General features: G+C 44.7%; 1 protein-coding gene across 2 annotated transcripts in view; it reads left to right on the top strand.

Moving 5' to 3' along the window:
• The window catches only part of baiap2l1a (BAR/IMD domain containing adaptor protein 2 like 1a), a 65,711-nt gene that overhangs the window by 8,691 nt on the left and 33,529 nt on the right, over positions 1-23,491 (top strand). For both annotated transcript variants that reach the window (XM_063220589.1, XM_063220588.1), the window contains exon 4: positions 17,062-17,123. In XM_063220589.1, coding sequence (XP_063076659.1) covers positions 17,062-17,123 — 62 coding nt within the window. The remainder of the gene's footprint in view (positions 1-17,061; positions 17,124-23,491) is intronic.

The following is a 23,491-nucleotide window of genomic DNA, read 5'->3' on the forward strand; positions in this document are numbered from 1 at the left end:
GCAGCACCAGTTCTACAGGGACCAACTCCAGGCCAAGGTCCCAGCCCCAAGCCCAGGCCACAGAAGCCACACTGCCCTTTGGGAGTTCATTTGTTAGTGGGGGCAGAGATGGTGATGTGGTGGGTCGTGCAGCTGTTGGTGGTGGTGGTGGTTGGTTGGGAGCCGAGACTCATTTCTACCTCAGTTTCTACCTCAGAGTTAGGGGACAGGGAAGGGTAGTGTGCTAATGGTTGGGTAGAAGAATGAAGTAGATGATGATGATGATGATGCACTTTCCAGCTCATTCTCCATCCCTTAATCACAGATGAGTTTGGCCCAAGCCATCATGAATGCATGACCGGCGTGAGGGGTTGGGATGCACAGAAGTCTGCAATTGGGGCGTTTTTAAGACCCTTTCTTTAAAAATGTTTGGGGGGGGGGGACACTACACTTTTCACCTTTATTATTAGGACAGGTCAGTGAAGTTGGTGACAGGAAATGAGCGGAAGATGGAGACTTGGAAGGGTTGGCAAATGACCCGGTCCGGAATTGCCAGCGTAGCAGTGCAGTGCCTTACCATTAGAGCCACGGCAGGGCCAAGACACTTTCTCCCCCTGAAAAGGTTCTGTGACCTTGCTGGTTCAGCCTGGTGGGTCGTCGGTGGTGGTTGAGAGCAGAGACCTGCTTCTACCTCACTCGGCTTGACTGCTTCGTGGTGTAAATTAAGACTGGAACGCTGACTGGCTGGTCGAGACACTATGTTATCCATCAGATGCTGCAGATGTTTCTGCCATGTCACTGATGATCTGGAAACCTCAGGGAAGTAACTCGAAAGTTCAAGTCCTAAGCTTTCCTCAGAGGCAAGGATGGGATGTGGTGGTGGTGGTGGTGGTGTGGGTTTGGGTGTTGAGACTGCAACTGGACTGTTTTCTTAGACTCCTATCCCTGGAAAGTTTTGCGTGACCTGACAGGTTGAGGATGGTGCTAAATGTCTTGCTTTTCTCCAGAGGTGAAGGTAAAGGTGGCGTCCATTCCACGCCTCAGTCTTTCTTGAAGAGCTTTGCTCTGTGCGTAATGCCAAAGGAGTGATACAGGAAGTATATCCAGCTACTGTGCGAGACTCCTCCAGAGGTGTCATTTGTCCACTGGAGCTTCATCTTGTTAAGTGACGCATGCTTGACCACGGGTATGCTTTCTGTGTGTGTGTGTGTGCCTGTATGTGTGTGCACGTGTGCGTGCGTGCGTGCGTGTAAGAGTGTGTGGTTTGGGCTTGTTTATAAAAGTCCCGCAAGACGCAATGCTAGAAGTTCTCAAGGGGCAGTTTCTTCCCCTTGCTGAAGCTGTAGACAAACATGGTCAGTCTGTCTCTCTCTCTCTACTGCTCTCTCTACCTCTCTCTCTCTACCTCTCTCTCCCTCTCTCTCCCTCTCCTCTTCATTGTGTCTTTTTCACTCATCCTCAATCTCTCTTTTTCTCACTCTCTTCCCAACTTCTTTCTCAACTCATCTCTGTGTGTTTTGGTCTCTGTTTCTCCTCACCCTTTTTTCTCCCGGTCTCTGTCTGATTCTCTCTCGCTCGCTCTCTACTTCCCACTGTCTCTCTCACACCTTCCCTCAAAGAGCAGCTCCTGTGGTCAACAGGTCCATTGCTGTCCACTGTTGATCACCGCCAGCCAGCCTCTCTCTCTCTCTCTCTCTCTCTCTCTCTCTCTCTCTCTCTCTCTCTCTCTCTCTCTCTCTCTCTCTCTCTCTCTCTCTCTCTCTCACCATCCGTCACTCGCATACCTTCACCTGTCATACCCCAGCTACACCCGCCTTGCTGGCATGCACCCGAAACTGCCTTTCTCTCTCTCTCTCACTCACTCACACACACACACACACACACAAGCGCACGCATACGCGTACGACACACACAACCACACACCCAAGACGCATGCTGTTTAACGTTGCCTGTCTTCAGATGATCTCGAAGATAGACATTCACCTTACCGCAGTGACGGGAAAGGCAGCATGATTTATCTTTTGGTGTTGTGAAATGACAAGGAAACACTCAACATTGGTTTGTGTTTTATGTGTTTGTTTGAACTTTGTACATAATGCTAAATTGCCTTTTTAGTCATGTGCAAGGGACAGACAGTCGACTCTGAGGCTCTGAGGCTCTGAGTCGGTCAATCCAACAGTAAGAAATGGTTTTGTTAGGTGCTGACCTTTTATAACCTTCATGTAGCCTACATCTTAAAGGTGCATTGTGTAAGATTTCTTAGTGCTTTATTTCCAGAATTCATGCTGCCCATTCACAATTTTTTATAAATACTTACCACCACCATCCAATTTTAAGTATACATGACTGGGAAAATTGCGCGTTTCATACATGAAAAGGTGGATCTTCTCTGTGTCCGCCATTTTGAATTTCCTGGAATAGACATTTTTAGCGGCAAAACGTACTGTGCTTTCGTCATACTAGTAAATATTAGTTTATTATTTGGTAAATATTCATGAAAAGTTTGCCAATAGACAGTTTCAATGAGCAGCATTAGTTGCAACACAAAGTAGCTTGTTAGAAACACTAAGTAGCTTTTTGTCTTGTGTCAGTGACTTTGAGACACTGACGGACGGTCAATCTGTCAGTCAGAATTCATTTTGCTTTTTTGAGCATGACTTGAGTATAAGGACCTTTTTCAACCTGCAAATACAACACTAATTAGCTTCCTCAATTTTAGGATTTTTACGAAATCAGTGAAGCGGTTCATCAGGTTGTAACGGGTTAAACAGCATTCTGAATTAGCTTTGTTGGCCCTCGGTGGGGTGAAATTGCACTATGCACGCACGTCTCTGACAGTCATGTCTCCGTACAGTAGCTGTCCTACTGAGATGTTACAAAGAAAATGTTGAGATAAGGCATGTTTATGCAATTTGGATTAAAACCTGAAGGTCTCACAAGGATCAAAAGTGCTTCCACGTTACTGAAAGAAGAAAAATACGGAGGAGATACTGTATTAATCCTGCATAAAATTGATATACAGCACCATATGAGACAATGAGAGTTGGAGTTTCCCAAGGGGCTTTCACTTCATGGCTTTCACTTTATATGTAGACATTATGATAAGCTTTATAAGCTGTACCCTTATTACTTAGTTGTCAAAAACTCAAATGGTCTTTGCCAGTTGTTTTTGACTGTGAACCTGAAGTGGGAGTGGAGACAGCAAATGACTTATCATCTATAAACACATGAGTCCTCCATATTGTTTAGGACATGTTGGCTCATTGCAGACCCTACAACCATCTGCTACAGCCATTGTCATCCTCTGCAATGCTTATCGCAGCACATTTGATCACCTGAAGGGAGTGGGTGATGACTAATCGTCTTGCATCAACACGAGTCCGCTTTCATGTCTCACAGGGCAAGTCCGCTCACAACTCCCATCACTCACTCACCACAAGCCTCATCATCATCGTCATCGTCATCGTCATTGTGAGATGTTCTTCCACAGCCATTGTCATCCTCCCTCTGTAACGCTTATCTCAAAGGGCACACAAGGTCAACTTTTTCAACACATGAGTCCTCCACATTGCTCATGGCAAAGTTTGCTCAAGACTCCCATCACTCATGGCCGTCACCAAATACAGTCAATCAGAGCAAGATATCGCAAAACACGCCCGCTCAATGCAAAAGCGTGTGATCAAGTTGGGTCCTAAGGGGGCGTTGGCCCCTCCTTCTTCTTCTCTTTTTGAGGTGTTTGCACAAGATATGCGCTACCGCCATCTACAGCGCTAAGGGGACTTCATTTATTCTCAACCTCAGGACTCCGAAGGTCTCCTAACCGAAGGTTTCCTAAAGGAGCGTTCACCCGACATAAAGTGGATACCGGAAAAGAAACAAAATGACGTATCTCTGTCTAGAATATCTCCGGCCGTCACCATGAGATGTGCAATCATCATTGTGAGATGTGAAATTTAGTTTGGAGCGGCTTTCGAAATACCCAATAACACTTTACATAACAGCATGTTATGTGTCCATGGGTTTTAAAATTATGTTCTGTAAATTGTCCTTGGGTATTTTGAAAGGCACTAATAAAATGTATTATTGTTATTGTTATTATAGGCTGAATAATTTTATCCTAAGGCCATTATCATCGTCCTGCACCACTTACTGCATTTCAAATGTCACTCAAGGTCAACTTTAGAAGCACAATTGGTAACCTGTGGGGGAGTAGACAAGGACTTGTCATCTTGTATCAACATGACACCTGTTCCATTTTGTACAGCGCAGGGAAAGTTTGCTCGTGGCTCAATGCCTCATCACCAGCCCTATAATCATCATAAGATGCCAGAAGCTAGGGCTGCACAGTTAATCGAAATTAATCGAAAATCGTGATCAAATTGTGAAATCGAAGTCTTGTTTTGTTCGTGATTTAATCGTGGCAATAGTGAACTACCTTTGAGAGCGTCCTTGAAGCCAGAACATACTGACAGGATGGTGTTTCTGGCCAGAAATCTGTCCACCGAAGTTTCATGCTATTGCCTTTACATAATTATTACAATTCTTTTTATTTTGCTCATCCCGTATATAATTCATTCTTGGTTATATTTCATCTTGTTATAATTTTCAAAAAAATCTACAAAAAATCAATAATCGTGATTAATAATCGTGATTACGATTTTGACCAAAATAATCGTGATTATGATTTTTTTCCATAATCGTGCAGCCCTACCAGAAGCTCCCACACCTTCTTCCTCCTACTTTAATGTCATCATCTGCACTCCTTCTCTGAAAAGGTCACACAAGGTCAATGTTTGAAGAGGATATGGCCACTTGAGGGGAAGAGATGATTTCTAGTCATCTTCTATCACCACACGAGTTGCTAACAAACTCTTATCATCTTTTTAAGGCACTTCGGTCATCATCTTCAGATGTTCTCCTACAGCCATTGTCATACTCTACATCAGTGTTTCTCAACTGGTGGGTCGCGAACCAAAAGTGGGTCGCGTAGGGGTCATTGGTGGGTCGCGGAGCCGTGGTGTGAAAAAAGCAAATTCATTGATTCGCAAAAACATTTTTTACCACTCGTATTTTGATAAGCGATTGAAATCCGCGTCATCTGTCGACAGTAATAATTGTTATTACACAGGCTTAGTATGGTTATATTTTGAGAATTGTATTGGATTGACTTGAACGCTAAAAAAATTGGGTCGCGACCGAATGGCAGTGGAAAATGGTGGGTCCCAAGACTGTTCCAGTTGAGAACCACTGCTCTACATCACTTGCTGTACCTCAAGAGTCAAGCAAGGTCAGCTTCAGAAGGTGATGACTACTTGTCTTATCCAGAGCCATAGAATTCAGAGTTGTGACAACTGGGGTACAGGGAGCAAGTTGGTGAGATGATTGACATAGATTCAAATAATTCTAGGCAGCGGCTTGCTTTTCGCCAGAGTACACAGAACCACCACATAACAAGCAAAGATGATGTAAAAAATGAATTAAAATGAATTACATTCACTTTTGATGCACTCTCTGTGTTCGACGGTCACTTCTTGGAACTATTTTGGATCTATGGTCATGGCCATATGTGTGTTTGAAATTTGCATGAGCCGCGATCTTATTTTAAAAATGGAACACGTAGGTCCATAGAATTAGCCTAATTCTTATGTCCATGGCTCTGATCTTATCCACGGAATATCCTCCAAATTGTACTGGGCAAGTTTTCTCACGGCTCCCACCCCCTCATCTCAAGCCTTACAGTCATCATGAGAAATTACACAAGGTCAACTTAAGAAACATATGGTAATATGTTGGCAATATATGATAATAAAGACAAAAAAAGTTAGCTCACCTCTCCCGTCACTCAGAGATCACTCACAGCACTTAAATCACACATCGTGATGTGCCACGACACCTTCTTTCCTTTACTTAACTGTCATCCTCCGCAACCCTTTATCTGAAAGGTCACGCAAGGGTCGCATGGGACAGAGTCAACACCACAATGACATAACGAGAGCCGTCGGGGGCTCCGTATCTAAAATGTCACGTATCGCATTATCTGTGTTGAAGCAACGCTGTAATTGCACTTGGGTCTCACTGTGTGTTTATGTAACAACTGGATAATGGTGTGTGTGTGTGTGTCTGTGTGTGTCTGTGTGTGTCTGTGTGTGGGTGTGGGCGGGTGGGTGGGTTTGGGTGTGGGTGGGTGGGTGGGTGTGGGTGTGGGTGTGGGTGCGTTCGTGTGTGCTCGCGTGGGTGCGTTCGCGTGTGCTCGCGTGTGAGTACATTGGTTTGTTTACCTCCATGTGCGGGCGAGAGAAAGCGATAGCGAAGGGTGAGGACCAAGTGGGTGACTGACCTGGCATGATCGGACATAATCAGTCATCATGGCCACTATGGGGGCAGGGCAAGCAGGGCATTTCCCCCTGGGCCCAGCACCCTCCAATAGAGATTGGTGGTGGGGGCCCTATTATGACCATGGCATGCTGTATGGGGGGGCGCTATTGTTTTTTTTTGCCTTCAGGCCCTATGAGCAATGGTTCCGCCACTGATGGTCACAGTGTGTGGGTTGGTTGCTTTTTGCTAGGCCCCACTGTGTAAATATGGTTGGTCTCGACTCTCTCTCCCTCTGTCTCTCACACGCTCTTGCCCTCTCTCTCTCGCGCTCTCTCTCTCTCTTTTTCTCTCTCTCTCTCTCTCTCTCTCTCTCTCTCTCTCTCTCTCTCTCTCTCTCTCTCTCTCTCTCTCTCTCTCTCTCTCTCTCTCTCTCTCTCTCTCTCTCCACCACAGCAAACACTGCAGACCTGTTCCCTGAAGTCAAGGGCTCTTCATTGCCCGGGAACAGACTGGCCGTCCCGCCCGCGGAGGTCTTTGTGTTTGGTGTTTGAGGCTCAAACTCTATGTTAGCTTTATGCTAACAATCCAGCTGTAATAAGCAGCCACGGATTTTTCCACCCTGGAGAAAAGATCCAGCAGATGACTATGACACACACTGTGTGTGTGTGCGTGCGTGCGTGCTCCCTGACTTCTTGGTTGAGTCATGGTCGCTTCAGAGCGGTGTTGTATCTGAGTCACCGCGATAAAATATACATTCATTGCTAGGTGGTGGCAGTTGTGCAGTTGTGCGTGCGTGCGTGTGTATGGGCCTGTCCGTGTATGCATATCTTTGGTGGTGTCCTGCCCTGTGTGGTGTGTGTATGTGGGGTACGGTACAGGGAGGAAATGTGGTGAGAAGGAAATGAAAAAGAAAAGAAAAGAAAAAAGCACAATTATTCATCCCTAGCAACGTGGCTTGCTTGCTTCTGCCTGCCTGTGGGCCACTCCCTATGTGTGCAGCTAGCAAGCACTTAAGCCCAGTATCAGCGCGTTGCCGAGCAGCTGGACTTGCCTTAGAAACAAGGCAGGGAAAATAACCAAGACACGCACACAATGGCTAATGCAGGAAATGTGTAAGCCTATATTAAAGTTGACAAAAATCTTCCACAGGCTCTGCGACAGAGACGAACAAGAATCCAAACATCAGTACTCTAGTCAGTTGAGTTGACTTGAATCGTTGGGTTCATACCTTGTTTTGCTTTATATATTGTCTACTGTATGTATATTTAATATTGTATATCTGCTACGTCTGCCATTGTTTACATCTCAATTTTTTGACTGCTCTACATTCTGCTCCACGCATATTATTTGAATCAACTTTCTGGGTGAGACACCATCAGACACGGAAGGCACAGACGCCAATTGTTTTTGTTTTTTTCTACTTAGTGGCCAACCTGTAGAGGGCATACTCATTTGTTGTGGACCAATGTGTGTGTGTGTGACTGTTAGTATGTACGTCGTTGTTATACCTATACCTAACCAGTGTTTGGGTTGTTGTTGTTGTATACCTTTTAGTGTGTGTGTGTGTATGAGTGTGTATGTGTATGTACGATACTGTTTATGTGTGTACGCTCCTGTGTGTATGTAAACTGCTGTGTGTGTGCGCGTGTGTGTGAATGTGGGAGTTTGGGTGTTCTCGCTGTTAACTCGCCGCTGCTTGCTTACTGGTGGTGACGGTGTGAAGACAGCCAGAGATTGCTGCCGGCTGCCTTCCAGACTGTACTGGTGCCAAGTCATGATTTCATAAGCGATTTCCGTCCCCATCCCCCAACACACACACACGCGCACACACACATTCGACACACACACACACACACATTCGACACACACACACACACACACACACACACACACACACACACACACACACACACACACACACACACACACACACACACACACACACACAGACATATACACATATACACACACACACACACACACACATGCCCCCTGGCATCAATGACTAATCATTTCAGGTTTCCTCTTGTCAAAGCGCACATGTGATCCTCCACAAAGAGAGGCTGCCTTAGTAGCATTTAGTCATCGCAACAAGCCCAGTCTTATCATAGTGTGTGTGCGTGCGTGTGCGTGCGCGTGCGTGTGCGTGTGCGTGTGCGTGTGCGTGTGCGTGTGCGTGTGCGTGTGCGTGTGCGTGTGCGTGTGCGTGTGCGTGTGCGTGTGCGTGTGCGTGTGCGTGTGCGTGTGCGTGTGCGCGTGCGTGCGTGCGTGTGCGTGCGCGTGCGTGCGCGCGTGTGCGCGTGTGTGCGTGTTTATTTTATCAGAACAAGGGACATCCTCCACATCTCCTCTGTTCTCCCACCCCTCGAACGACCCCTATCCTACACCTCCCCTCCTCCTTCTCTTTTCTCTCCTCTCCTCTCCTCTCCTCTCCTTCTCTTTTCTCTCCTCTCCTCTCCTGTCCTGTCCTCCCCTCTCCTCTCCTCCACCTGTCTCTCCTCTCCTCTCCTCTCCTCTCCTCTCCTCTCCTCTCCTTCTCTCTTCTCTCCTCTCCTCTCCTCTCCTCTCCTCTCCTCTCGCTGAGAATGCTGGCGTTAAATGGCTTGGTGAGGTGTAGGAGGAGAGGGCTGAGAATGGATGGGTCTGCCTTGGGGCAGTCCGAGAGGAGCGGAGAGGCGATGGGAGAAGAGGTGATGGGAGATTAGGAGAGGAGAGGAGAGGAGGGGAGGGGAGAGGAGAGGAGAGGAGAGAGAAAACTGACAGAGGAGACAAGAGAAATGAGGAGAAGGGCGGGGAGAGGAGTGACGAGGGGAGAGGACAAGTGAGTAGAGAAGAGAAGTGAGGGGAGGGGACTGGAGAGACGTTTGGAGAGGAGACTGACTGAGAAGGGAAGAGAAGAAAAGTGAGTGGAGGGGAGGGGAGAGGAGGGGAGGGTGGAGAGAATCTCTGCAGTATAACTCTCTGACTGTCAGGCTCTTCCAGGCCTTCAATATGGCCTGCTGTGCCAAATGAGGTGAGGTAGTAGTTAGGCCTGTAACAATGCACTCAACCTCACGATTCGGTTTGTATCACGATTCATGACCTACTGTTCGATACACCCCATGATTTCACATTTGCCAACATTATGAACTTTATGAATAAAACTATGATAACTTATAGGTAGAATTGGTTACAAGAGGCTGCTAATAATTTTAAAAAGGTTCTTTATATGATGTTTGTAAGCACCATCACTTCATATCATGTGGTTGTTTTCTGAGCTGATGGGTATGAAAACATTAAAAGGGCGTATCACGATACTGCCTCCTTGTATCACGATACACAGGGTGCGATTTGTAGGGGGAGATGGGGGGGATTGTCCCCCCTTCTGGTCTTGATATCGCCACTTTTTCTACATGATTTTATCACAGTTCAATGTAATTCCATTCATATTGCTTAAAATCTGAAACATATCCCCCCTTCTGGTTTTCCGACAAATCGCACCCTGACGATACAGTATCGTCAGAGAGAGTAGAGAGAAAGAGGTTCCATTGGCCCATTGTTTCCTGGTTCTGTTATTGGGGGGGAAATCCCCCTTTAGGCAGACCTAAGGACTGTTCTATTCAATGCTAGGAGCATTATGACACGCACCTTTAGGCAGACCGGAACCTGGTCACATTAGGTGCCCATAGAAACCTATTATGTTGGCATATCTCTATACTTAAAGAATCTCTGGTATCGTGACTCTGTGTATCACGATTTCTCTGTTCGATACAATATCGGCTCAGCCCTAGTAGTAGTACATTTATGGTACATACAGTATGCACTAAATATTTGAATAAGTGTAGGCTTTGTGCACTGTGAAATGTCACTTGCGTCACAGCCATTGTGAATGGAAAACCATGTGACCACTTAGAGGAGTGAACATGAGGTTCAGCCGTGCCCTTGAAAGGCCTCTAGAATTGGCACAATATAGACCTGGCTGAATCCCTCATGCATTGGCAAAATGCTTCAGCAATCTTGCGCCATATCAGCCACACACTGTCTTGACTATGTTTGAGCTGCATGGTTTCACAAAGAAGTGTTTTCATTGTGAGTTCATGACACCCTACGCTACAATATTCTTGGTGAAGATGTCTAAATTGCTGTTATGACCCATTTTCATATCACTTCATATCAGATTGAGGGCACAGTACGGCAGTGATTCCCAAAGTTGCAACCCAAACGGCAGTCACAGAGGTAGCAATATTAAGCAATATTAACCCGTTAAGAGACGACGCTATAAAGTTGCTGTTACCAGAATGGCAATGACCAAGTCGTAGTGCATTACTTAAGGCCCTGTGTTAGGTCATAGTATTGTAGTACCACGGTAGTAAACTTTGCTATGACTATTACAGCGTGCCACTGGAGGTACGCCGTGCGTTAATGAGCTACGCAATAATGAGCGGGACAAAGTAATGTTTGGCGTTTTGAACATGGGAGGTGGGGGATCGCAAAAATTTTCCTGGGTCTCCAAGCGGGGGTCTACCCGTTGGTCAGACATTACATTTACATTACATTACATTACATTACATTACATTGCATTTGGCAGACGCTTTATAACCAAAGCGACTTTCAAAAGAGGACATAATCAAGCCAACATCACAAGCAAATACAAAGTGCACAGGAGATATACAGAACAACAAGTGCAGTTGCAAAGAGGGGTTCGTTTTTTTTATTATTATTTTTTTATAAAGAGTAAATAACGAGTACACACACACACAAACACACACTCACAAACTAAACTAAACTAAACATCATGTCAGGAGTCTGCCCTGGGGCAAGGCCAGTTCAAGCATTAGTCTAGTAGATTCTCTCGAAAGAGGAATGTCTTTAGTTGTTTCTTGAAAGCTGCAAGAGATGTGCTTAGTCTTGCTGCCTCTGGGAGACTGTTCCACCACTTGGGTACCACAACGGAGAACAGCCATTAGTCTGACAGCCCATAAGTCAGACAATAAGCCATAGAGGACCATTTTCAGTTAACTTAAAAGTGAATATTTACAAACGGATGACACTAAAATAGTTGTATACTGAAAGAACATGCCTTTACTGACGGTTAGGTTTAGGAATTGTTTTGGTTTGGACATAGTTTTAATGTGTGTTGTCGGACTAATGGGCTGTCTGACTCATGGGCAGTCGGACCAATGGGATGTAACCCCAAAGCGGCGCTCGGCATAAAATGTTTGGGAGCCACTGCAGGATGACCAGAGAGAGTAGAGAGAGAGAGGTTCCATTGGCCCATTATTGCAAGGGGGAGGGGGGGAATCCCCCTTTAGGCAGACCTAGGTAGACCTAAGGACTGTTCTATTCAATGCTAGGACCATTATGACACGGCCCTTTAGGCAGACCGGAACCTGGTCACGTTAGGTGCCCATTGAAACCTATTATGTTGGCATATCTCTATATACTTAAAGAATCTCTGGGATGACAGTGCATCTGTCACAGAGATTCCAAAGCAGCCCATCAGTGACGGAAGTCGTGTGCTCTCATACCACTTTCACTGACATAGCCAGAGGACCTCTCATTGTCTGTCTTCCGCTTTCATGTTATTCAAGTTGAGTAGTCTCGGTTGCCGGTGCACGCCCAGTTTTACGGTAAGCTCCATTACCGGAGCTAAGTGGAGTCAACCTAACGGTTGTTATGGTTACCGCCCGCCACCACCACATGACTACTCGCTAGCTAGACAGCCAGACTTTTAAATCGCTGTTCATGGCGACTGGTGACCGCTGCACCTGGGGGGAGGCGAGACCTGGTGACGGGTTGTTGATTTTATTCCCTCGCAGGTCTCTTCTGTGTTATTTCAGTGCTTTGAGGCGTGTGTGTGTCCAAGTGCGTGTATGTGTGTGTGTGTGTGTGTGTGTGTGTGTGTGTGTGTGTGTGTGTTTGTGTGTGTGTCCGAGTGTGTGTGTGTGTGTGTGTCCGAGTGCATGCGTATGTGTACACAAGGGTGTGTAAGAGTGTGTGATTCTGAGATTCAGCTGAGATTCTTTGTTGAGATGTGTGTGCGTGTCTCCTGGTGTGTGTGTGTGTTTGTGTGTGTTTAGGTGTGTGCACGGGTGTGCATAACTGTGTTTGTTATAAGGTCTGTCTGTCTGTCTGTCTGTCTGTCTGTCTGCTTGCCTGACTGACTGTCTGCACATGGCACACATGGTATTTCTGCAGGTGTGTGTGTGTGAGTGTTCAGGTTACTGTGTGTGTGTTCAGCAGGGGGTTCGTGATGGGGGGGGGGGGGGGGGGGGGGTGGGGGGGGGGGGGGGGGGGGGGGGGGGGGGGGGGGGGGGGGGGGGGGGGTGTATGCGTATTTAGCGCCAGTGCGGTGGGGCGGGGGGGCTTGTTTCTAGAGCTGTGAAAACAGCAGCAGGGGTGGCTGATGCACGGCCCGTGCCGGCACTCACAAAGGCCGCATTTACCAGCACCTTCTGCTGACCTTTAGCCACGCTCGCTGTGTGTGTGTGCGTGTGTGCGCGTGCGTGCGTGTGTGCGTGTGTGTGTCAATGTGTTTTGAGGGGGACCGGGTTGTTGTGATAAGCATACGTGGATGGATGGTGGGAGGAGGGTTGTTGTTATAATGGCACGTGTGTGTGCGCGCGTCTGAGGTGTGTAGTACTATCCAGTGGGCAGAGAGACGTGTCCAAATGGGATATGTGTACACACTAGGGGTGGGCGATATGACGATATTATATCGTGAATCGCGATATTGAGTAAAATATCGTCTCGAATCTGCCAAAGTGGAGAAATCGTATAGATCGTCTTGCAGTGAGGATGTTTATTATCAGTATCAGAGTGACGTTTTCTCACTTGTGTTGTTGTCTTTACTTTATTATTTACATTACTGTATTCCAATTGTACACTTTATGAGAGTATCATCAGTGTGTTAACATTTTATTGACTGCAAATTACAAATGGCAAGTATATGAAAGTTATTTTTTGTTGTTTTTATTTTTTTGGATGGAAGATCGTGATAAAATATCGAAATCGTGATTTCATGTTAAAAAATCGTGATACAACATTTTTGCCATATCGCCCGCCCCTAGTACACACAGTGTCATGAACACCTCTGTGACATCGGTGTTGTTCTCGTTTGCTGTTTACTTTTTCCATGTGAAGTTTGTTTACATGATTTTAGTTCCGGGAGGCCATAAATGGTTAATAAAAGGTGTGGGTGTGTGTGGTGATATCAAGGGTGTGCCCCAGTTTCATGTGTGATTCAGCTCTGTGATAAGCGAAGAAAGACTGATAGTGAATTGGTGCACTATTCCCTTCCTGAGTTGGCTTGCTCATTCTTTTGAGCCTGCTTGCTCTTGCTCCTTGAATTTAATGGCGTATTTGTCTATTAACAAGCTCCACTTCAGAAAGTTAGGCTACAGCAACGCTAACTCATTTTTTGAAACACATGTTAAAATAATGTTTCTATGGTTGTGTCTGTGGTTGATTTAACTGTAGCAGAGTGAAAGACACTTCTCAATTTGCTACTGTATACGATTATGTTAAAAATGAAGCACTTTTTTACATCTTAATTTGAACAACTTGGTAGTCGGATATAATCACAGTAAGGGTACATACCAGTGTTTCTCAACAGGGGTGCCGGGGCACCCTGGGGTGCCGCGGGCCCCCCTCAGGGGTGCCGCAGAAACGTGGCTGATAAATAAATTATGTAATATAATACATATTTGTCTAAATTGATAAGTTAATGCTAGTCAGTGGAATCTTTCATCTGCCATTTACGCACAATAAAGTAAATATAGTTCGCCCCAGTCAGCTGCAACTTCGAACGTAGGTCATGTGATGTCTTCAAATGTGTTACTTTTCTAAGCTTGTGTGGTATCGGATGCGATGCTATGTTACGGCATGTTGGTTTGGGGTGCCTTGAAATTTTTCACGAGTTGAAAGGGTGCCTCGCCTTAAAAAAGGTTGAGAAACACTGGTCTAATATACCATTCAACAGTGGTAAAAACCTCCCGCCCATACTGTCCTTTTCACAAGCAAATTAGTATGACCACTTTTCAGTTTTCAGTCTTTTAGTCTTTTAGACCCGTTTTCAGTTTTTAATTGAGAAAAATAATATGAATTATTATTCTTTCACATTGAGATTCGCTGGCCTTGGCTCATTTTCTTTGAGGAATACAAATCTGAGAAAGAAATTGTAAATTAGTGATTAGTGCTGCTTACCACCCCCAACCCCTCTCTGTATCTATCACCCACAAAAGCATACATACACCAACATTTATAAACAGGATGAAGGGTGAACGGGAGCAATTTTTTTTTTTTTTTTTCGTTTTTATGATTTTTCTATAGGCCCGGGTCTGAACATTTTCTTTGTAACACAAACACAGTGACACATCTATTCTTTTTATTTATAAGCCAACAGTATATTTGGGGGAGCTTTTTGCTTTTTTGGTTGGATTGAAGCTAGTGCCAGGAAGTAAGAGGGAGAGAGAGGGGAGGTAGGTTTGGTGTTCTGGTGTGTGTTAGCTCGCTTTATCACGACAGCCCCAGGGATACATATCTATTCTGCCTTTGCTACCAAAACCCAACATTTGCATGTATTTTTGTTTGTTTATTTGTTTTGTACTGTAACGCCAGAAAGTTCACCCTCACCTTTTTTGAAACAAAGGCAGACTGTAACCATGACCACTGTATGAGATGGCCACTGTATACCAGACTATTCTAGCCGGATGTTTTGTTGTTTCCAGTGATAATATGGAATGCCTAGATCCCTCTTTTGACCTCTCTCTGTCTCTCTCTCCCTCTCGTTCTGTCTCTCTGTCTCTCTATCTCTGTCCGTCTCTCTATCTCTGTCTGTCTCTCTATCTCTCTATGTCTATCTACTGTATATATCTATCTCTGTCTCTATCTCTGTCTCTCTCTCTTTCTCTGTCTCTCTAACTCTCTGTCTCTGTCTCTCCCTCTCTCTCTCTCTCTGTTGCTCTCTCTACTTTTAAGTTATTGGTCTGTTTGTTTATGCGCTCTGACAGTGATGCTTGTAACAGTAGTGCCTTTGACAAGCTTATTCTTTTCCAACCCAACAACAACTAAGTCATCAATACAATTTGAATATTATCCACACTGACACGCAATTATTCACAAACTAATTTGAATATCATTATGAACCTTCTCTTTTATACGACTTCAGAGATCTTCACCGCAAAGCACTCTTCAATCATGTCTTGTAAGCACTTGAGACGCTGTCGCATCAACTTGCCATCTGGCGCTTGCAATGTAAATATGCTTCTAAGAATATATAATTAAACCTGAGATGCCAACAGAGAGAGAGCTGGGTGATGGAGCGGCTATCACTTAGCCAGGCTGTGCCCTCGTAGTGACGCAACACTTTTGCAACTAGTCAGGTCAAGAGCAATGCAAGTACTTTCTGAGTTCCCACAAATACGGGAACTCCTCCCACTTTGTCGGAGGCAGGTCAACCATGCCGTTTGGGAAACGTTAATTGTTATGCTCTTGGTCAGACCAAGTCTCTAAGAGATTTGAACGTCGATGATAATCAGGCTAGTGTTGTTCAGAGCCCTGGTCTGGTTTCAAGTCCTGGCGGGAGAACTCTACAAGCTGTATGGACTGGATGTGATGTTACATCTGCTGATGTTCTAAGATCTATCATTCCCATCATAGATAAGAATAAAAAGGTGCTCGTTGGTGCTCAGTAGGGCTGCATGATTATGGAAAAAATCATAATCACGATTATTTTGGTCAAAATCATATTCACGATTATTAATCACGATTATTGATTTTTTGCAGATTTTTTTGAAAATTATAACAAGATGAAATATAACCAAGAATGAAATACATACGGGATGAGCAAAATAAAATGATTTGTAATAATTATGTAAAGGCAATAGCATGAAACTTAAGTGGACAGATTTCAGGCCAGAAACACCAGCCTGTCAGTATGTTCTGGCTTCAAGGACGCTCTCAAAAGTAGGTCACTATTGCCACGATTAAATCACGATTAAAATCACGAGTTCGATTTCACTATTGATTATTTTTCAATGAATTGTGCAGCCCTAGTGCTCAGTAAATGTCCGATTATAAATGTTCAATTTCTCAAGAAAGGCATCTATATTATACTATACTTGCAATATGAATGTTCGATTTTTCAACATCTCAATGTCTTACCAGGGGCGTAAAGTATTCCTCCGGCAGCCCCGCGAGGCAGGGGGCCCCATACGAGGTGGGGGTCCCACATGGGCCCTTGACTTGAAGAAACGGGCCCCCTCCACATGATATTAGGCCCTCTTTTTTCGTTTGGGGGGCCCTTTCTTGGTAGCTTGCAGGGGGCCTGAAGTACTTGCGTAACGCCAGTGTGTCTTACCCCTGACGCCATGATTAATATGTGACTGCTTTTACAAGAAATGGGTGATCAGGATGATGATGAGGTTGGAATGAGTGCTGACTAATGTTGGTTGTGTTGTACTGGGCATCTGCAGGAGAGATGATGATGATTCAAGATTCAAGAGTTTATTGTCATTGTCAAAAAGGCAACAAAATTGTGTTTGGGGTACAATACTTAGTTGCAGCAGGTTTTCAAGTAAAGTGCAATAAGAGGTAAAAGTGACACCAGTGCTTGACCCCCCCCCCCCCCCCCTCCCCCCCCCCCCCCCCCCCCCCCACCCCCCCCAGCCCCCCCCCATCCCACTTTAAGTACAACAAAGATGAAGTGCACAATGCTCGACACCCTGCCTCTCTCTCAAACAACCATGATGTGATGGCTAACTTGTGTGTTGCTTTGTGTGTTTACAGGAGTGGTCCTGATGGAGATTTCCGAAGCGCAGAGGAAGGTGCAGGTGGAGATGGAGGAAACGGTGAGTGTGCTGCCAGATGATTGCATGTTTTTGTTTATTAATTTATCCGTTATATATCCTTTATTTATCCTGGAATGTCCCATTGCAACAAAGTGTCTCTTCTGCCACGGAGTCCTGGTCAAAATGCCAGCCTACACAAAGTTCCAGATGCAGACAAAAATATTAACACATAGAAAAATATATTTACAAAAACATAAACACATAATACGGAAAATAGACTTGCATAAAACCCATTGGCAGCTAAAAGTTATGTTATGCCCCAGAGAGTCACATAGGCCTACCTAAACTGTGGTTGTGAAAGGGGATGCACAGAAAAACATAGGGCACCTTCCAATATTTGACCTTGCGTCCTCCACTTTGGCTTGTGGCCTCACGTTTTGCTGATGCCCGGCCGCCGTGGAAAAAAACAATTAAGTTTCCCCGCTGTCAGCCTAGCCAAAACAATTTTTGGGGGACTATTCTTCATTTACCTCCCTATTTGAAAATGAGAAAATGACTTTACAATTGAGCTTTTGTGAGATATTGAAATGTAATGCTGTTGTCAGTGATGTCATCACAACATATTACTTCCTGGTACGAGGCCACAAGCACAAGAGGAGGACGCAAGGTTGCATATTGGAACGCACCCATAGTGTAGCTGGAATCTACCGATATATAGAGGGCCTTGTCATGGTAAAGTTTGGGAACCCCTGCTCTAAGTCAAAAGAGTAAATGCAAATAACTGGATCTCTCTTTGTACCTTGAAGACAATTGTCCCCGCCGGTTCTCATTCTGGCTCTTGCATTTCTGTGAAGATTCTGATTTCTAAGTCACCTTAGTTAAAAGTGTAAAGATACAAGCAATTGGATGACATTTTTCAGCTTGAAGGCATTTTGTCTCGTCCACTAAGAAACTAACATTCTAAATCTGCTGTGGGAAAGTCTTCAAGGCCCCAAAAGGAGTCTGTTTGCCTACAACTAGGGCCAGGCCAACGGGGCAATTGCCCTGGACGAAATTCTATTGCGAAACTTCGCCCCCTACAACATTGCGAAAATCACCAATTAGCGCCATTAACAGTTTTTTTCTGTGCTATTAGCACACTATTGCAGTAATAACACTGTATTAGCAGTTTTTGTCAGTAATAGGCATTTTTTCTGCGATTTTGAATGGTTTTGAAATGTTGGGGGGTGGGCTGCCGAAAGGCATGTCACCTGGGGCGTCAGTCATTGTAGGATTGCCGCTGCCCACAGCTAAGCTCTTGACCGAGCCCAGTGTCATGTTGTGTCTGAAATGGAAGCCATTCTAATGACTTACTTTCCTCATTGTCAGAAAGACAACAGCTAACATAACTGTTTTTATCATGGCTGATGGAATGCATGGTCCTCCAATGGTTTATTGGGGTGGGCTGATAGTTTATCATCTACGTACATTATCTTCACTTTCCACCGAGACACTCAAGGATGTACACTATGTAGCGTTCAGTTGATCACGTCCGCTGAAGCGTAACGGTGCACTGTCTACGATTTTTAGTTGTTTATTTTCAGAATTCATGCTACCCATTTCACTAATGATACCTTTTTTATAAATGCTTACCACCACCATCAAATTCTAAGTACTCATTATGACTGGGAAAATTGCACTTTTCATACATGAAAAGGGGGATCTTCTCCACGGTCCGTCATTTTGAATTTCAAAGAAATAGACATTTTTAGCTGAAAAAATAACTGTAGTTGGGCCATACTACTATTACTTCATTACTTACTAAACTTTCATGAAAAGATCAAATTTGGCAATAGGCAGCCCAGTTTCAATGAGCAGCATAGCTGCAGTACCTTTTTTAATAATAACTAGACTGCCTGTGCAGTCGCCTTCGACTGCTTAAGGTATATCCCCGAAACGCTACGCTTCCAGTCCCCGTAAACGTATATGATACATACAGACGTGACATGACGTGCATAGGCTTAAAACCAAACGACTATTGTGAAAATGAAGCAAAAAATGGGGCAAATGGTAATACTGTTTTAATGGTTCAGTGGATATACCACATTAGGTACAGTGTAATAACCAGTGTAACAATATTTAATACAATGTAATTGTTTTACTTACATCATGTGTTTGTGCGTAAGTGGTATTACATGGTATTGCATATTGTTACACTGGTATTACACTATATTACATGGTATTGCATACTGTTACACTCGTTATTACACTGTACCTGATATTGCATATTGTTACACTGGTATTACACTAGTATTACATGGTATTAAATATTGTTACATTGGTTATTACACTGTACCTAATATGGTAGATTCACTGAAATGGTGAACCATTAAAATAAGGTGTTACCGGGCAAATCAATCCACCCAGTCAGAAGTTATGGGCCAAAAGAAAATTCCGCCATTTTGAAAGTGTTGTCTTCCAAACTCGAATCAGTTCATGAACCTACCCTAGAGCATTCACACACAAAATCTGGGACAAATCCATCCACCCGGTCAGAAGGTCAGTAGTTATGGGCCAAACAATAATTCGGCCATCTTGAATTCAGCCATCTTGAAAGTGTTGACCTCCAAACTCGAATCAATTCATGAACCTACCCTAGAGCATTCACACACCAAATCTGGGACAAATCCATCCACCCGGTCAGTAGTTATGGGCAAAACAATAATTCGGCCATCTTGAATTCAGCCATCTTGACAGTGTTGACCTCCAAACTCGAATCAGTTCATGGACCTACCCTAGAGCATTCACACACCAAATCTGGGACAAATCCATCCACCCGGTCAGAAGTTATGGACCAAACAAAAATTCGGCCATCTTGAATTCGGCCATCTTGAAAGTGTTGACCTCCCAACTCGAAGCAGTTCATGAACCTACCCTAGAGCATTCACACACCAAATCTGGGACAAATCCATCCACCCGGTCAGAAGTTATGGACCAAACAAAAATTCGGCCATCTTGAATTCGGCCATCTTGAAAGTGTTGACCTCCAAACTCGAATCAGTTCATGAACCTGCCCTAGAGCATTCACCCAAAAAATCTGGGACAAATCCAAACATCCGTTCAAAAGTTATCGCGTTAACACGAAAGACCTTACGCGGCGGACGCGGCGGACGCGGACGCGGACGCGGACGCGGACGCGGCGGCGGCGCACGCAAAACCATTACATCCCCGACGCTCCGCGTTTCGGGGATATAATAATAATAATAGTAATAATAATAATAATAATAATAATAATAATACATGAGTTTTATATAGCGCTTTTCATGATACTCAGTCGCTTTTTTGACCATTTCCTGCACATTGTACCTTTTAAAGGCGTCATGGTGATGGGTGATCATTTCTATTTTGACTTTCGGTGATCATTTCGATCATTTCAATGGGTGATTATTTCAAACTTCTGTTCGCACTTCCAAAGCGTGGCCATGATGCTTTGTTTAGAACGGTATTCTCTAGGGAAGCATTTTTCTTCGTTTCAATGCGTGACACCTCGTGGTCAAGGTGTCCAAGTTTTGCATACTCTTTCTGTTATATGGTGCTCTTTTTAGCTAAACATTTGAATAGGCCAGTTGGCCGTTTAGCCCTGCCTCCCTCTTGCCCTCCCTCTCTCTCAATGCCTTCTGTGTGTGTATCCTATCTGTGTGTGTCTGTGTGCCTGTGTGTCTGTCTCTGTCTCTGTGTCTTCCTCTTTCTTTTGTTACTCTCTCAGTTACTGATGTCTGCCTATCACAGCTCTGTTTGTCTATTTCAGCTCTTTTTCTGTCTCTCTGTCTGCCTGTCTGCCTGTCTGTCTGTCTGTCTGTCTGCCTGTCTGCCTGTCTGTCTGTCTGTCTGTCTCACCTTGACCTTTTTTAAACAAAGGCAGACTGTAACCATGACCACTGTATGAGATGACCACTGTATACCAGACTATTCTAGCCGGATGTGTTGTTGTTTCCAGTGATAATATGGAATGCCTAGATCCCTCTTTACACCTCTCTCTGTCTCTCTCTATCACCCTCTCTCTCTCTGTCTGTCTCTCTCTCTCTCTCTCTCTCTCTCTCTCTCTCTCTCTCTCTCTCTCTCTCTCTCTCTCTCTCTCTCTCTCTCTCTCTCTCTCTCTCTCTCTCCCTTCAGCACTCCTTCCCTTAGTTCAACTCCAACAATACTTTTTTTTTCTTCAAAAAGTGAGAAGGACTAACATTTCTCATAACGTCTCTTCTTTTTTTGTTCTCCCTGCTCTCATCATCGTCTCTTCCCCTTCTATCCGTTTATTTAATCCAGTCACTCAGTCGTTCTCTGGCGGCGGAGAAGGGGGTGTATGAATGGAGTGAGGGAGTGAGGGAGGGAGAGAGGGAGTGAGGGAGAGCGAGGCGGAGGGAGAGACAGTCCAGTGCTATAATAGAGTGTCACAGAGGACAGATGACTGCGGTCCCCCCATTAGAGTCCCATTAGTCTGGAGATTAAAAACGGCGCACGCTGCACAGATGGACTATTGGGTGCTGACTAGACTGTAACCCCCACAGTCTCATGCACATGTGACCTGTCTGTCTCTCTATATGTCTGTCTCTCTGTCTGTCTCTCTCTCTCTGTCTGTCTCTCTGTCTGTCTCTCTCTCTCTGTCTGTCTCTCTCTCTCTGTCTGTCTCTCTGTCTGCCTCTCTGTCTGTTTCTATCTGCCTCTTCATCTGTGTATCTCTGTCTGCCTCTCCATCAGTCTCTCTCTCTGTCTGTCTCTCTGTCTGTCTCTCTGTCTTTTGCCTAATTTAGATGGTGAATAGACAGTAACTGCCACACTCTCATGCACTCACATTGCCTGTTTGTCAGTCTCTCTGTCTGTCTGTCATCAACACCTCGTCGTCTTTTTTTGTTTGTTTGTTTTAGCTTGCTGCAATTTACTTACTACATCAAATACTTGCTTAAATAGACCTGACAACTTTTTTGCCCAACAAATGATACCCCCCAAATGATAATTTCCAATAGCTACCGACATATTTGATGTTTGACTGGGCTATATTAAGGGATTTTTTTCCCGTTTCTATGTTAACATATTTGTTGGGCCAGTGTGCAAGTCTGTGCTCTTGTGATTAAGCTTATGTCCACACCTGTGTTGTCTTAAGTAACAGAGCCGTTCTCATAAGCAGACGTGGCCATACAGCACACGTTGGAGAAAAAAATGACGTTAATGTTTTGCTACATTTGCCCGATAAGCCGACCTCGCTGATAAGGGTTTTAACCCTAATCAGCTCACGACATGCGTATCTTCGAATTCTTTACATCATTTCACATCGTCAGAGGGTGTTCTAAATCAATGCTTACGCATGTGTGACCTCAGATTATGGGCAGTCATGGGTAAGCGGTTAGAGCGTAAGAATTGTATAAAAGCTACCGGTTCAACTCACAACCCACAAGGTTGGTGGGGGTAGTAACTAACCAGTGCTCTTCCCCATCCTCCTCCATGACGGAGGTATCCTGAGCATGGTACCGTCCCGCTGCACTGCTCCCTTGGGGTGCCATTGGGGGGTGCCCCCTTGCACGGGTGAGGCGTAAATTCAGTTTTGTTGTGTGCAGTGAGCACTGTGTGCTGTGGTATGCTGTGTAACAATGACAATGGGAGTTGGAGTTTCCCATGCACATGAAAAGCTTGGGTATGATTCACTACTTAGGAGGACTGTACTGTATCTTCTGGGAACAACAGAGAAGATGGTTTGATTCCCAACACTGACAGTTCGGTGAGGGGCACTAGGTGACCAGCACTTTCCCCTCACCCCACCTCTGTGACGGCTACCCTGAGCCTTTGTCCCCCACCAGGGCTTCACATTGGCACCTGACTTTCCATCTTTGTATTTAAGACGGAACTTGCACATGTTACTTTTTGTTGCGAAGGCATTTTTGGGGAAAGCCTCCCCATTGTATCTGTAATCTGTGGAGTGCTGTGTCAAAATGACAGTAGGAGTTTCCAGTTGGGCTTTCACTTCACTTCACTTAATCTTCTGACTTTTTGCACTTCATCTTACAGTACCCATTCCTCACACAAGTTATTATTAAAGTCTTTCACCCCTCGTACTGAATTTAAGGAGTATATGTATTTTTTTTTGGCTCCACATCTCTGGAATGAGTTGCAGAATATTGAATATGGACTCTTTCCCTTCATTGGAGATTTGTAAGAGAGCAATTAATACTGTATACACAGAGAAATATCATTGCTTTTAGGGTTACTCCACAAAACGTTCAGCTGCCACTTTGTTTTATGCAAGTTTATTGTCCTTGTTGTTCCTTGTTTTTAATGTGTTTGCCTCTGGAACTTTCTTGTTGGTGGCTGTTTTGACCAGGACTCCCTAGTAGAAGAAACACTTGATCTCTCCGGGACAGTCCTGGCTAAATAAAGGAAGTAAATAAAAAATTGAAAAACAG

The sequence above is a fragment of the Engraulis encrasicolus genome, chromosome 17 (assembly GCF_034702125.1).
Source record: "Engraulis encrasicolus isolate BLACKSEA-1 chromosome 17, IST_EnEncr_1.0, whole genome shotgun sequence".
NCBI lineage: Eukaryota > Metazoa > Chordata > Actinopteri > Clupeiformes > Engraulidae > Engraulis > Engraulis encrasicolus.